Source organism: Solanum verrucosum, unplaced genomic scaffold, assembly GCF_900185275.1.
Source record: "Solanum verrucosum unplaced genomic scaffold, falcon-dt-bn FXZP01000222.1, whole genome shotgun sequence".
NCBI lineage: Eukaryota > Viridiplantae > Streptophyta > Magnoliopsida > Solanales > Solanaceae > Solanum > Solanum verrucosum.
This window is the reverse complement of record NW_026020027.1, coordinates 593,336-608,192: the sequence shown is the minus strand read 5'-3', so window position 1 is coordinate 608,192 and position 14,857 is coordinate 593,336. Positions and strand designations below refer to the sequence as shown.

The window sequence follows — 14,857 nt, the reverse complement described above, 5'->3', positions numbered from 1 at the left end:
TGGATTATTAAATTCTTAATTGAATAGATCATATCGTTTATTGTCAGTACATAATCTTATACACCAATAATTTCAAGGATAAAACTATAAAAAAAAGAAGAGAAAATGATCAAAATGGTCCTTAATGTATGACTTTGATTCCATTTGGTCCTTAATGTATGGACTTGATGGAAATTGTCCTTTATGTATCATAAATTGTGATCAATTTGGTCCTTAACCTTAAAATTAATATTTTATTTTATTTTGCCGTCAAAATACACGGAATATGTAAAAGATGCGCTCGTTCAAGACTTTCCTTCCCCTGTTTCCAAAAATTCCAAAATGGCACATCAATTTTTTTTAACCAAAAGGGCAAAATTGCTCCTGACGGAGCGATTTTCTTCTGACAAAATTGACGTTGTTACTCCTTTTAAAATCGCTGCCGGTCCAAAAAAAAAATTCTTTTTTCTTTAAAATCGCTGCTGTGATTTTTTTTTTAACAACGCTGCCCCAGCAGCGTTTAAAAAATAGAAATAGCTGCTATAGCGGCCATTTTCTTAAAAAAGTTTTAATTTTTTTTATTAAAAATTCCCGAGGCGAGGACTGCTTAAAAAATAATGGAAAATCGCTCCACGTGTAGCGATTTTAGTTATATATTTTTTTTAAATAATCCCTGCCATTAAAATTTTAGGGTTAAGGACCAAATTGATCACAATTTATGATACATAAATGACCATTTCCATCAAGTCCATACATTAAGGACCAAATGGAATCAAAGCCCATACATTAAGGACCATTTTGATCATTTTCTCTAAAAAAAAATGTAGAATACGACCTACGGATATGACTACTATAAAAGATAAGGTAAATGAAAAAATGAGAAGAAACAAAATATCTCGCTTGGTTGAGAATAAATTATTCTAAGATTAATTATCTCGAGATAAATTATTCCAAGATAATTATCACATCATAAATATGGGATAAAAATAACATAGCAACTCTCAAAATAACCAATTACGAGACAAATTATCCTGTGGTTTGGAATAAATTATTCTAAAATTAATTTCGATATTAATTATCCCTTATCGCATAGTCAAACTAGCATTAAACTTTTTCTAAACAAAATACATGTTTAAATACAATTTTGAAATATTTTAAATTTTAACTTCAAAATCTACGATCGAAAGAAAGGTTAATATAAACAAATCTAAAGTCTAATTAGCATTGAATCAAAATGAGCCACGTATTCAAAATTCCATGGTGTTCTCCCCATTCACCACTATTTAAAAGACCAAAAAGTAGAATTCAACTTTATTCTCTTTTTTAAAAAACTTTTCATCCAAACATGGCCTTCTCCTCCACCGTATCTCCGAAACATTGCCGCCTCTCTTCCGCCGCTTCCTCCTCCTCCTACTTTCCTAAATTCCAAATACCCCTCAAACTCAACAAAATTACACCTTGCCACTCCTCCTCCTCAAAGTTTCCTCCTTCCATTGTTTGTGTTCTTACAGAAAAACAATCAATGGCGGCTCAGGCGGTTGATGAACCGGCGGCTATTCAACGTCCCGATTCGTTCGGCCGATTTGGAAAATTTGGTGGAAAATACGTGCCTGAAACTCTAATGCACGCACTTGATGAGCTCGAGACAGCTTTCAAATCACTCGCTACCGATGAAGCTTTTCAGGTTCTCGGAAATGATTTTTTTTTTTAATTTGCATAAATTTTCAAATTGATGATTATGTAGTAGTATTGAAATAGGGTTCTAGAAGTTTTTTTTGTTTGTATTGATTTTTGTTGCATAAATTTACAAATTGGTGATTTGATTTCATTTGCTTTAAAGGACAAATTGTTTAGTATTGGAATGAAATGGTTGAGAAAAGAGTGGAAATGTGGAATGGATAAGTGTAGTTTAATATTGATTGGTGATATTTGATTTCATTTCCTTGGTTGTTATTATTGTAAATGTTATTATACTTAAATCCTGCATTCTATCAATGCATATGTTAGAGAAATTGAACAAGAGACGTCTGGTTGATTATGCAATGACTGGCAATAGTTTCAGGAATTAGTGTTTTGATATAAAAAGAACTGATTTCAGGATTTAGTGCTGTATCATTATATCTCCCCCTTTTTCTAGATAGAGGATCTTTAACTAGCTTGGGATTGGGAGAGAGAAGGGGTATGCCACAAGCAGTATCTTTTGCAGTTTTGCAAAGAGTCTGCTTTCACATCTGGGATGGAGACCTATAGGTCAGCAAAAGAGCAACTTTACCATTGTGCCAAAGCTTTCCCTCACTATTGTTGCTAAAATGAAAAGTAAGCTACATATAAGCTGTAAGGATTCTCTTAATGGTGTGAGTCCTTTTGGGAAACACCACGCGGGCTTGATCCAATGCGGACAACATCATCACCATGTTAAGAGTATTTGTGGGCTGGTTTTGCCCAACAACTATCCGGACCGATAACCGGGGCAATGGGTGCCCTTTGTTCCTCTTGAACTGTTAGTTCATCGAGTCATCAACCTTGATTAACAAAGTAAGCCGGTAATGTAAAATATATGTGTCTTTTTACCTCTTGAATATATGGACCCATGTAAGGCTGAGTATTCAACTAGCAATCGCAATTTCCTTTCTTTAATAGTTTTGTTTCCCTGAACTTGTATTTTATGTGGTGAGCTCGAAACAGATGTTATTTTGCTATTACGAGAAAAGGTTCTCAAGCATAGTGTTTATCGAATTACAAGAGGGGAAACCTGTGTTGGATTCTTAACACAGTTCAAGTCTTCTGAAAAAGCAATTTTAGTTATGACCTTTTCTTTTTGTTAACAACTCTCTTTTGTTCTTTTTTCAATCCCGTTTGTTGCGAAGGCTTGTGATGTCCCATATAAAATGTCTAATTCTTTGTACTGATTTATGTTGTCTGCACTCTGCAGAAAGAGCTAGATGGAATATTAAGAGATTATGTAGGCAGAGAGAGCCCTCTTTATTTTGCAGAGCGACTTACTGAGCACTACAAACGCCCAAATGGCGAAGGGCCACTGATTTACTTGAAAAGGGAGGATCTTAACCACACTGGTGCCCACAAAATTAATAATGCAGTTGCCCAAGCTTTGCTTGCTAAGCGCTTGGGCAAGAAACGCATCATTGCTGAGACAGGGGCAGGTCAGCATGGTGTTGCCACTGCTACTGTTTGTGCTCGTTTTGGTTTGGAATGCATTATCTATATGGGTGCCCAAGATATGGAGAGACAAGCACTAAACGTCTTCAGAATGCGGCTGCTTGGAGCTGAGGTTTGTTTCCTACATTATGAGTTATGTGTTTGTTCTTAGCTTGCTTAATAGAGAATTTGAAAAGTATGTGAATAATTTATGGGCCGACTTCGCTGTTCCATGGTATTCACCAGTGTCATTTTTCTGTTTAAATTGTGTGATAACTTCTATCTGCTCACTTAGATGCATTTTCTCTATACATACATATGTGTGTATCCCAAATTGGACGTCAACCTCTCTTTTTTAGTCTGTCCCACATCAATGTTCATTTTCCTCATAAAAAGTATTTTTCTAACATATTATACAAATAAAAAAGAAGGAAAAAAAAAGCTAATAGGAATATTGCTTGCTCTTTCAAAGCTACTCTCTTATATTTTCTTAAAAAAGGAAGGGTCTGACATCTTCTCCCAATGAATATAAAACAATTCGATTTTACAACGCCTCTAATCAATAACCTCTTAAATTGAACTAGGAAATTCAATTTTGTTTGAAGGGAGTGGACTATATTTTTTGCTGCATTTGATGCTTATTGAAGTTCTGATGTGGTAAATGCACTCATAGTTTCAGTAACCAAAAGCTTAAGTTCCTAATACTGTAAACTGGAGAGTATACGATAAATCCCTAGTTTGATGTAGAGCATATCATGTGGATGGTATATCTGTATGGATAAGGATATGGAGGTCATTTTTAAAATCCACGAATGAGCCTAACAGATACAAATGCAAGGAAGAAATCTCCCTGGAAATTGCATTCTGCAACAGTTGTGGAATCCCAAGTGCATTAGCTGGGACTTATCTGAAGGACGTACATTTACATAGTATCAATAAAAATGCAAAGAAGTATTTTATTAGACGGTTACTTTTGGCTTCATTTTCTTCCTCTATGGTACCCGTCTAATTTCTAACTACAAGGATGATCAGAGTCTCAAAGAATATCAGACCAGTTTTTATAATTTGATTAAAAAAATAGTATTGAACCATTTTTGCTCTCGAGTTGCCAGCATTTCTTGACTTCATTTTCCATAATTTTACATGCAGGTAAGAGCAGTTCACTCTGGGACTGCTACACTCAAGGATGCCACTTCAGAGGCTATAAGGGATTGGGTTACAAATGTTGAGACAACTCATTACATACTTGGATCTGTTGCAGGCCCACATCCGTACCCCATGATGGTAAGAGACTTCCATGCGGTGATTGGCAAAGAAACAAGGAAGCAAGCATTAGAAAAATGGGGTGGGAAACCAGACGTGCTTGTTGCATGTATTGGTGGAGGCTCAAATGCTATGGGACTGTTCCATGAGTTTGTTGATGATGACAATGTTAGGTTGATTGGGGTAGAAGCTGCCGGTTTTGGTATAGACAGTGGAAAACATGCTGCAACTTTGACAAAGGGAGAGGTTGGAGTACTGCATGGAGCTATGAGCTATCTGCTGCAAGATGAAGATGGTCAAATAGTTGAGCCCCATTCTATCAGCGCTGGGTAATAATTTCTTTTTTCGGTCATGGAAGTGCCTTATTTGTTAGAATGAAAGTTTTAGCAGGTCATTCTATAGCAGATCTTTACATCTCACCGGTCCATTTTCATTTCTCTTTTCTTCTCCTCCTTGTGACTTGCCAGACTGGATTACCCTGGAGTTGGGCCAGAGCACAGCTTTTTGAAAGACTTAGGACGAGCAGAGTATTATAGCATTACTGATGAGGAGGCTTTAGAAGGTGACTGTTGACTTCTCTAATAATTCCTGATTCTAATCTTGGTTTCTGCTTCGGTTCCATTTGAAAAGTGTTCATCTTAAAATTTTGTCAAAATAATACAAAATGGCTTGCACATGGTTTTAGCCTATGCTGCTTAGACCCTCCAGAATGTTGTTGCACCCATGTTGGATCGTCCAAAGATGCACAACTTTGGAGGATCCGGCACACACCCAAACGATCTGAGTAACATAGATTTTAACTTTCTAACATTTTAAGTTTCACTAATGTTCTCTTCCTGTGTCGGTCTTCATTTGTAGCCTTCAAGCGATTGTCTCGGTTAGAGGGCATTATTCCTGCACTGGAAACATCTCATGCACTGGCTTACTTGGAGAAGTTGTGTCCTACTTTACCCAATGGAACTAGGGTGGTGCTTAACTGCAGTGGCAGAGGAGATAAAGATGTTCAGACAGCTATTAAGTATTTGAAGGTTTAATTTGAATCCCTTTTTGGATTCACTTTGTACTTTAGGAAACTGAGTGAAACAAGTCTGTTGTATTGGTAAAATATGCCCATTCTGATGAATAAAACATTTTTCTTGTTAGTTTTTATTGGAGCCCTTGGTTCAAAAACCCCGGTGTCGTTACCGCATATCCCCTTCCTCCTTTATTCCGACTTGAAATATGAACAAGCTTACAAAGACGGAGTTGTTAATATAAATTTTATTTTGTTATTTACATGTTGAAGAAGAATAGACCATGAATGACGGTAAGCTCTTACATTGGGATGCTAGACTATCAAAATGAAGGTAAGCTCTTGAGTTGGAATGCTAAACTCGTAACTTTTTATAAGTTGGAATACAAAAGTATCAAAATAGAACACGTTCGATGAAAACATGTTCGAATTGATACACATATTAAGAAAATAATTATTGACATAATGAATTTACCATTTTTTGATTTGTCAAAATGGACAACTAGAAAAGAAAAAATGAACAAGTAATTAGAGACAAAGGGAGTATAATAGAACGAGTTCAAATACTAAAACAGTAAATAAAAATGCTAGAGTTACCAAATAAATCTTTTCAATTAAACTATAAACTTGGGAATTGAAGTGCTAAAATTTCGTAATCTTCTAATAACAATGGAGTTCGAATTTTAAATTGCCCTTGTCCCTCTACTTTTTTTTTTTGAAAATAGTAATTAAATACAATACTACTAGTTTTTCAATAAGATAATTGCTTTCATATAAATTAATTTTCATTCCTTTTATCATGTCTTTTTTTTTTACTTCTCCAAATTTTTCATCACTTAAAAGAAGAAGAAATAATAAGAAGAGGTATGCAGCAGTTTCGCCATTGATGCTGCTTTGTATATCGATAAACAGATGATGGCCGGAGAAGACAAATTCAAACAGTTCGATTTTCATCTGAGGTCGTTATCTTCCAGTGCTAGAGACTCCAATTTCGTCACCGACCCTGCCTCCGATCCTTCTCTTCTCAATTCCGTCAGTTTTTTTCTCTCTCTTTCTTTCCGTACACACACATTGTTCAATCGATAAATATGATATTATAAATCTGATATTGATTTGGATTTGTGGTGTATAGCAGTTGAATTGTTGATTGTATTTTTTTTTCAGGCTCAAAAGTCTTTGTGATTTATGTTGGAGTAAGAAATTAGAAAATTATTGATTTTTAGATGATTTATTTTGCCGATATTAGCTTATTGAGGTGTAGCAGTTGAATTGTTGATTGTGTTGTTTATTTTCAGGTTCAAAAGTCTTTGTGATTTATGTTGAAGTAAGAAATTAGAAGATTGTTGATTTTAGATGATTTTAATAGCTAATATTAGCTCATTGAGGTGTAGCAGTTGAATTGTTGATTGTGGTGTTCATTTTCTGGTCAGAAGTCTTATGTAGAAGTGAAAACTTAGCAGATTATTTATTGATATAGATGATTTATATAGCCAATATTAGCTCATTGAGGTGTAGATGTTGAATTGTTGATTGTATTGTTCATTTTCAGGTCAAAAGTCTGTGATTTATGAAGAAGTGAGAAATTAGAAGATTGTTGATATAGATGATTTATATAGCCAATATTAACTCATTGAGGTGTAGCAGTTGATTATTGATTGTGTTGTTCATTTTGAGGTCAATAGTCTTATGTAGAAGTGAAAAATCTGAAGATAATTGATATAGATGATTTATATAGCCGATGTTTGCTTGTAGCTGTTGAATTGTTGATTATGTCGTCATTTTCAGGTCAAAAGTCTTTGTGATTTATGTAGAAGTGAGAAGTCAGAAGATTTGATTGCTAGAGTTTATCCTCATCTGAATAGGATATTTCAGCGATGTCTTTCTTCAATTTCGCAGTCTCAAACCTCCAATGGCCTTCTTCTACTGGTACACTCTTTCCCGTGCTTTCGTGTTTTATGCTGTGTGCTATTTGAACTGAACTTCTGACTACATTTTGCATATAAATAAGTTGAAATTAAAAGAACTTCTAAAAAATTGATATTTATATAATATTATCAGGTACTTGTTTCAGTATGAGGTAGGTAAAATCTCTCATTTTTAATTGCCTTATCTTGTGTGCTATTTGAACTGAACTTCTAACTTCATTTTGCATATTAATAAGTTGAAATCGTTAGAACTTTGGAATGTTCTTAATATAAAGACTATCGGATACTTGTTTTTTTGGAAGAAAGGTAACATCTTTTCCTTTTTACTGTTTGTTTAAATCAAATAGTTTAGTTCATCGGAAAGAGACAGTTAATTATGCATAACTTTGGTGCTTACAAAAGCAACACAATGAGAGAGATTATCAGATACTTGTTTATGTAGGAAGAAGGTAAAATTTCTCCTTTATTACTGCTTGTTTAAATCAAATAATTTAGTTTGCTGGAAAGAGAGAGTTTATTAAGCATAATTTCGGTGGAGCTTACAACAGCAAGACAATGAGAGAGATTAAAATAGACCAGTGCTGCTATTATCAAAAGGGAAAACTGTGTCACGAGTAACCTCGGAGGTAAAAAAACCCCGTCTTTTCAGATAGTTCTGAAAAGGTTCCGAAATCTGAGTCTTGGCTGGTGGAATCATTTCAGCTAGATTTTAACTTCTTCTGCACTAGCTTTATCTGTGTTGAAGGAGGATATGGGGTATGCCGCACACTTGACAGGCACTCATGTATACATGTATCTCCATATACCTATGTTTGCACACTTGGACATAAACCTTTAGTTGGACTCTACGTAGTTAATTAAACCGGTTTATTTCTTACATAAAGGTCACACTAATATGTGAAAGATAATTTTTGAACTTTCTATAGTGAAATTCTTTTATGCGAAGTACTTCTTTAAGGAATTCATGCCTATGGCTTTGAATTTACCTTGTATTCTGATACATGATTAAATTCGAGCCACTTTATGGCTGTATTTCCAAAGTAAGCATTTATTTCCACTATCGTGTTTTTTTCCCCTCCCAGGACAAGGTATATACTAATTCTAAACATGTCTTTTTTCATTGTTATATAGGCTATACTTCAGTTTTTTCTCGACTTTGGAGATGTGGTCCTGCATGATGCTGATCCTAATTTACGGACCTTTTTTAAGTCATGCTTGAGCCGGTAGGGAGAATATCATTACTTTTCTTTGTTAAAAGTTTGATGATTTTCATTTGAGCCTAACCTTTCATAATTGTGGTAATGTTATAAGCATGCAGTTAGAAGTTCCTTCTTCTGATGTAGTAGATTGATATATTTTTATTTTACCAGACATAACGTAATTAAATCACTCTACTTCGTGGATTTGTTAAGCAATTCTTAATGCTTACTGCAGTGAGTTTGCAGACCCTGTTGTTGCAGAAGCAACCCTTGACTTTCTGAATGCAAACAAGAAAAAGTTTTCAAGTTCGTTTCCTACTTTGCTTCCCCAGGTACATATTCAAGTCAAGTTGCTGTTAATTAATTCTAATTTATGGGGGTATAATGCTCAAGACATCAATTGTAAAAATAGAAGAATAGCATCTTTGAAAGAGGGTTAATTTGATATAATTATGTGGTACTGTAATTTTTTTTTGTCTTGATACAGTGCAGGTGAAGTAAACATCCCATCCTCTCTCCGTTATTTCTGTATTTAATACCGTTAAAAAAAATGTAATTAGTAATAGATATCACTGTTCTACATCCCTTTGTGCATGTAAGAAATTTTACGATTAAAAAAAGTAGATGTGACAGTTCTACATGTTGGTATAGACCATCTGTAGCTTTAACACATTGATTTACCCTGATTATATGAATCATATTGCTGTAACCTTATGATGGGTTGAATGTGCTAACACTATTGATCTGTCTAACAAATATGATGTATGCTAATCTCTCCATTCTAGTTTATGTGGCAACATTTCCTTTTTAGTCCGTTCCATAAGAATTCAAGAATGACAACTTTCTAAAGTTGATTTAATTTAAACTTTCCAATTTATCCCAAATGACTAGCATGTTTAAGATTACAAGTTTCAGAAGTATTATAGCCACTCAGATATTATGACAGTTTAAGACCGCAAGTTTAAGCTAGCGTTTGGCCATAGATTTCCAAATATTCTTGGCAAATATTATTTGGGTGAAAATTTGGGTGAAATTTCACCATGTGTTTGGCCATAGTATTTGGAAAACACATTTCACTTTTTTAGAAAAATATGATTTATACCCATAAGTTTTAAAAACTATCAAAACTAACAATAAGTTTGTATTACAAGTCAATTGGATCTTCGTTGCAACAAATAACAAGTAGTGTCCATGACACTGGAGCAATGTGGTAGTTTGGAGTGAGTGCAACAAACATCATTCCATACATCGTGAAGTAGACAAAGCACATGACTTTGTTACCTTGAGCCGATTGTTCATCATTTTCATCAACAACCATATCGTCACTTTTATATTCATTGAATATTTCATCACTACTTTGGTGTTCACGTTAAAAATTATGTAATGCAACGCAAACAACTACTATATAGGGTGTTTTTGTAAAAGATAAAAGTTTGGTGTAAAATTTCAATTTTTAAAAGATCCCAAATAATGAGATTTGGCCCAAATACTAGAAAAAACTAGTATTTGGAAATTTGGGATATTTGCCAAATAATGACAAATTTTATGGACAAACACTATTTGCCAAATTTTTCTCCAAATATTACTTGGGAAATCTATGGCCAAACGGGTCCTAAAAAATACTCCTTTCTTTCTCAACTTTGTGTATGTTCAAACTATGCCACATAAATTGAAATAGGGGGAGCATAATTTTGCTGAACATGCAAATTCGTACTAGTCCTGCATATCATGCTGTCCTTTACCTAATATGCACATGTTAGCCTTCTATTTCATCTTAACCTGAACTAGTTTTGAATCTTCTCTTAGTTGTGGTCGTGTAGTGCAAACTGTTTCTAATTTTATACAAGATCTTTCCATAAAATGTACTTACAAAAGATGTTTGCATAAAAGGTTTTGATATCTGTGGAATAAGATTATTGAATAATTTCATTCATTGCTTTCTATGTCATGTACATGGCTTTATATATACATAAAAGATTGTGGAATAGAATCGCCTAAATCTTTACATTAAGTAGGTGTTTGGCCATGCGATACCATATCACGATATGATGTCGTGAGATGGAATCAGCGTTTGGACATGCGATTTTACGCTAATTCCATCTCATGATTCCATATCATGAGAGGTGATACCATATTCTCCAAAAACCATGATATGGAATCACCATGTGATTCCATATCATGATTTGAGATATTTTAATACAATAATTTATCCATGAGTTTATATTTTGTTAAAACAACCCACATTTATATCTACTAACTATTTGTTTCATATGTAAATAAAATTTATAATCACATCATTACTTTTTAAAATTTATTATTCTCACCAATATAAAATTTATTATTACTTAAAATTTGGAGAATATAAATGATAAAGTAGAAATTCATTTGGTGAATATAAATGAGAACGAAGGGAGTAATACTTTTTTGATTTTTCATAATAAAAAAAAAACGTCTTAATCTTATGACTAAGCATAATATTGATAAAAGACAATTTTCATTGGCGGTGCCGCACTTTCTTAATCTTAGTATTTGCAAAATGTTCGTTCACATGACTGAAGGATATCAAGTCCAATTGATTGAGGACTTGGGAAAATTTGATCAATTAGTTATTAATATTTAGTCAAGTGGACTAGTTATAATTTTTTTGATTAAATTTTATTAGAAGTGTTTTTGACTCAAACTTGTGGTAACTTTTTAAAATTTCGTTATTCAATAATATTTAACTATTGATTTTTCTTGTAAATAGTTAGAAGTTAGTGATGTTTGTTAATTTTTATCTTAGTGCATTTAACTTCTAAGTTAATATTTACTCACTAATGTATGTTTTTTTTCTACTTTATAGGTTATTTGTAAGAGTAGTTGAGAGATATGAGCATATCAAGTACAATTTATGTTCAATTTTTTTAATTAAATTAAAGTTAGATGAAACAATTATTTAAGTAAAGAACAAATAACTTTGTAATAATTTATTATGCGATTTTATAATTTTTGTTTATTTGATAAGATTGAATAAACAATTGGGACTATTTTAATAGTTTTACAACTTATGGGATTTTTATGTTTATGAGAAAATATACAACACAAAAATTCCATATCGCATGTCCAAACAAACCTTCAATTTCATTTCATGATTCCATATCATGATACCATATCATGATTCCATATCATGATACCATATCTCATGGCCAAACGGGCCCTGAGAGAAAGAATCAGAGATATGATATTCTAGATTACCACAATTATCCTAAGATCTTAGAGGATCATATCTTGATATGAAGAATATCTTCTCATCTTAGAGGATCACATCTTTGATGACAAGAATATCTTCTTGGAAATCCTCCATCAGCCAACACTCCCCCTCAAGCGGGTGAATGGATATCTTCCATTCCTAGCTTGCTTATTAGATCTTGAAACATGTTGTTTGGCAATCCTTTTGTTAAAACATCAGCCACCTGATCTTTTGTAGATACAAATGGTGTACAAATGAGTCCGTTATCTAATTTCTCCTTAATGAAATGTCTGTCTACCTCAATATGCTTAGTGCGATCATGTTGTACATGATTATGAGCTATACTTATTGCTGATTTATTGTCACAATATAGCCTCATAGGTCCTTCCCATTTATCTTCAAATCATCAAGGATTATCTTTAGCCATAACAACTCACAAACTCCCATCGCCATGGATCTAAACTCAGATTCTGCCGGCCTTGTATGGGACAAGTAAATCAATTTCCCTACAAGCCTTTGATACAAGCCTTTATCTACCACTGAATCTTCTGGAGCATTGCACAATCTATGATTGTATTCAATTGGTGTAGCCACTGGTTTACACCCTAATTTTCCTGTTTCTTTTAGCAAATCAAGCACATATTTTTGTTGGGAAATAAAGATTCCTTGTTTTGAGTGTGCCACTTCGATTCCCAAAAAATACTTTAATTTCCCAAGCTCTTTGATGTCAAATTCCTTGAGTAAACACTTCTTCATATTTTGTATCTCCTCTGAATCATCACCTGTTACTATGATGTCATCCACATAAACCAACAATTCTGTCACTTTTCCTGTTTTTGAGTGTCGTATGAACAAGGTGTGGTCTCCTTGACTTTGTCGATACCCTAGCTTGATCATAACCTTTGTAAATCTTCCAAACCATGCACGAGGTGATTGCTTTAATCCATAGAGTGCCTTCTTCAGTCTACACACCATTCCCTTATTGCTTTCAAAAGCAGGTGGCACCTCCATATAGATCTCCTCATCTAAGTCTCCATGTAAAAAGGCATTTTTTACATTAATACATTTTTGCCACTGGGGCAAAAGTCTCCAAATAATCAATTCCATAGGTCTGTGTATAACCCTTTGCTACCAAACGAGCTTTATATCTTTCTATGGATATCCCACAATATCCCAAGTTTTGTTTTTCTCCAACGCTTCCATTTCTACCTTCATAGCTTTCTCCCATTCTTTATTTCCTAATGCTTCAGACAAATTTCTGGGGATAGGAATTGTGTGGAGGTTACAGAGAAAAGCTTTATGACTTGGGGATAGATTTTGATATGTCATGGAGAGGCTCAAAGGGTGTTGTGTGCAAGTTCTGGTTCCTTTTCTGAGTGCAATGGGAAGGTCAAGGACATTAGGTTGGTTAAATTCTTCTTCATGATCAGTTTGGTTTGGTGTTTCTGACAGTTCAACAGGTTCAAGATGGGTATCAGGAGCAGTAACCTGAGGAGATGATTGCAACCGAGTAGTTTGATCAGTTAGTCTCTTTCTTTTGGAATATACCTGCAATGGTAGATTATTTTCTAGAATTCCATTATCTATATTTGGATTAGGAGACTCAATGGGTTCATTTGGATTTAGAGACTCAGGTGACTGTAGAAATGGTGACTCAGGCAAGGATTTGGCACGACTAGAAATGGACAAATCAAATAGTGACAAGTCTAGAGGTTCCTCTCCCTTCAGTGACTCCCTTTGATTGTAAGAATGATTAAAAAGGATTTACTCTCATCAAATGTGACATCTGCGGAAACAAAGAATTTCTTTGATGATGGTTGATAACACTTGTAACCTTTTTGAGTAGGAGAATATCCTATGAAAACACACTTAAGAGCACGTGGGTCTAATTTGCTTCTATTTTGAGAATGAATATGAACATAGGCAACACTTCCGAAGATTCTAGGAACCAATTTATTGGAAATTTCAAAATTTGGAAAGAAATTCCTAAGAGTATCAAGTGGACTTTGAAAGTTCAGAATTCTTGATGGCATTCTGTTACTAAGATATGCAGCAGTTAGGACAGCTTCTCCCCAATACTGTTTTGGCACCTTTTTGTGAAACAATAATGATCTAGTAATCTGCTATCCTATTTTGTTGAGGAGTATTGACACATGAAGATTCATGAATAATTCCCTCTTTTTGGTTCTTCCAGAGGTTTTGATTGAAGTAGTCCTTGGTATTATCAGATCGAAATCTTTTAATTGGCACATCATATTGGGTTTTGATCATATTAAAAAAGGTAGGAAGAATTTGACTGATATCTGATTTTTGCTTTAGCAAATAGATCCACGTAACTCTTGTACAATCATCACACAAACCATCTAGCACCAGAAATATTAGGAATGGGAGAGGGTCCCCAAATATCACTATGAATAAGAGAGAATGGAGTTTGACATCTTTTGTGACCAATTGGAAAGGAAGTACGTTTGTGTTTTGCAATTTTACAATCATCACAATGAAAAGACTCAACAATCAAATCTTTGAACAAAGATGGGAACATCCTTTTGATTACATAAAAGGAAGGGTGGCCTAACCGACGATGATAAAGCCATACTTTCTCTTTATTGGACATGATAGATTCAGACAAGAATGAACTAGACAAGGAATTCTTAGATATATATTCACCATTGTGGAAATCCAAACAATAAAGACCACCTTTCTCACTAGCACGCCCAATCATCTCCTTCGTGTTCTGTTCCTGAAATAAGCAATATGAAGGGAAGAAAGTTACTTGGCATTTGGAATTTTTGGTGAGTTTCTGGATAGAAATGAGATTTGCAAATAACTTAGGGATATGAAGGACATCTTTACGTATCAAGGATTTTCCAAGTGGTATATTTCCTTGCCCAGCTACAGTAATAACTGAACCATCAGCTATAGTTATTTTTTTATAGCTAGGACAAGGGGAATATGATATGAAGAGATGAGAGAGACTGGTCATGTGATCAGTTGCCCCGGAATCAACCACCCACATTGGAGAAAGTTTGTCTGAGACATTAGTAATAAAAGAGTAAGAAATACCTGTGAAGGCCAATGAACAACTACCTGTTGA

General features: G+C 34.1%; 2 protein-coding genes across 4 annotated transcripts in view; both read left to right on the top strand.

The window, feature by feature from the left end:
- Positions 1 to 14,857, top strand: part of LOC125821133 (uncharacterized) — a 167,244-nt gene that overhangs the window by 146,670 nt on the left and 5,717 nt on the right. For 2 of the 3 annotated variants that reach the window (XM_049500544.1, XM_049500543.1), the window contains exons 2-5: positions 6,325 to 6,442; positions 7,196 to 7,336; positions 8,467 to 8,558; positions 8,770 to 8,866. In XM_049500544.1, coding sequence (XP_049356501.1) covers positions 6,326 to 6,442; positions 7,196 to 7,336; positions 8,467 to 8,558; positions 8,770 to 8,866 — 447 coding nt within the window. In that variant the 5' untranslated portion in view covers position 6,325. Of the gene's footprint in view, positions 1 to 6,322; positions 6,443 to 7,195; positions 7,337 to 8,466; positions 8,559 to 8,769; positions 8,867 to 14,857 lie in introns of those variants that run through there. The other variant, XM_049500542.1, reaches the window with a different exon arrangement.
- LOC125821135 (tryptophan synthase beta chain 1) lies at positions 1,293 to 5,446 on the top strand. The gene is made up of 5 exons (XM_049500546.1): positions 1,293 to 1,663; positions 2,912 to 3,268; positions 4,285 to 4,727; positions 4,866 to 4,960; positions 5,257 to 5,446. Exons 1-5 carry the CDS (start codon positions 1,325 to 1,327, stop codon positions 5,430 to 5,432), a joined length of 1,410 nt encoding a protein of 469 aa, XP_049356503.1. The 5' UTR covers positions 1,293 to 1,324; the 3' UTR covers positions 5,433 to 5,446.

Coding starts and splice junctions, on each gene's coding strand:
- LOC125821135 (XM_049500546.1), top strand. CDS start 1,325: ATGGCCTTCTCCTCCACCGTATCTCCGAAACATTGCCGCCTCTCTTCC. Junction 4,728..4,865: donor CCCCATTCTATCAGCGCTGG/GTAATAATTTCT, acceptor GTGACTTGCCAG/ACTGGATTACCCTGGAGTTG. Junction 4,961..5,256: donor TGATGAGGAGGCTTTAGAAG/GTGACTGTTGAC, acceptor CTTCATTTGTAG/CCTTCAAGCGATTGTCTCGG.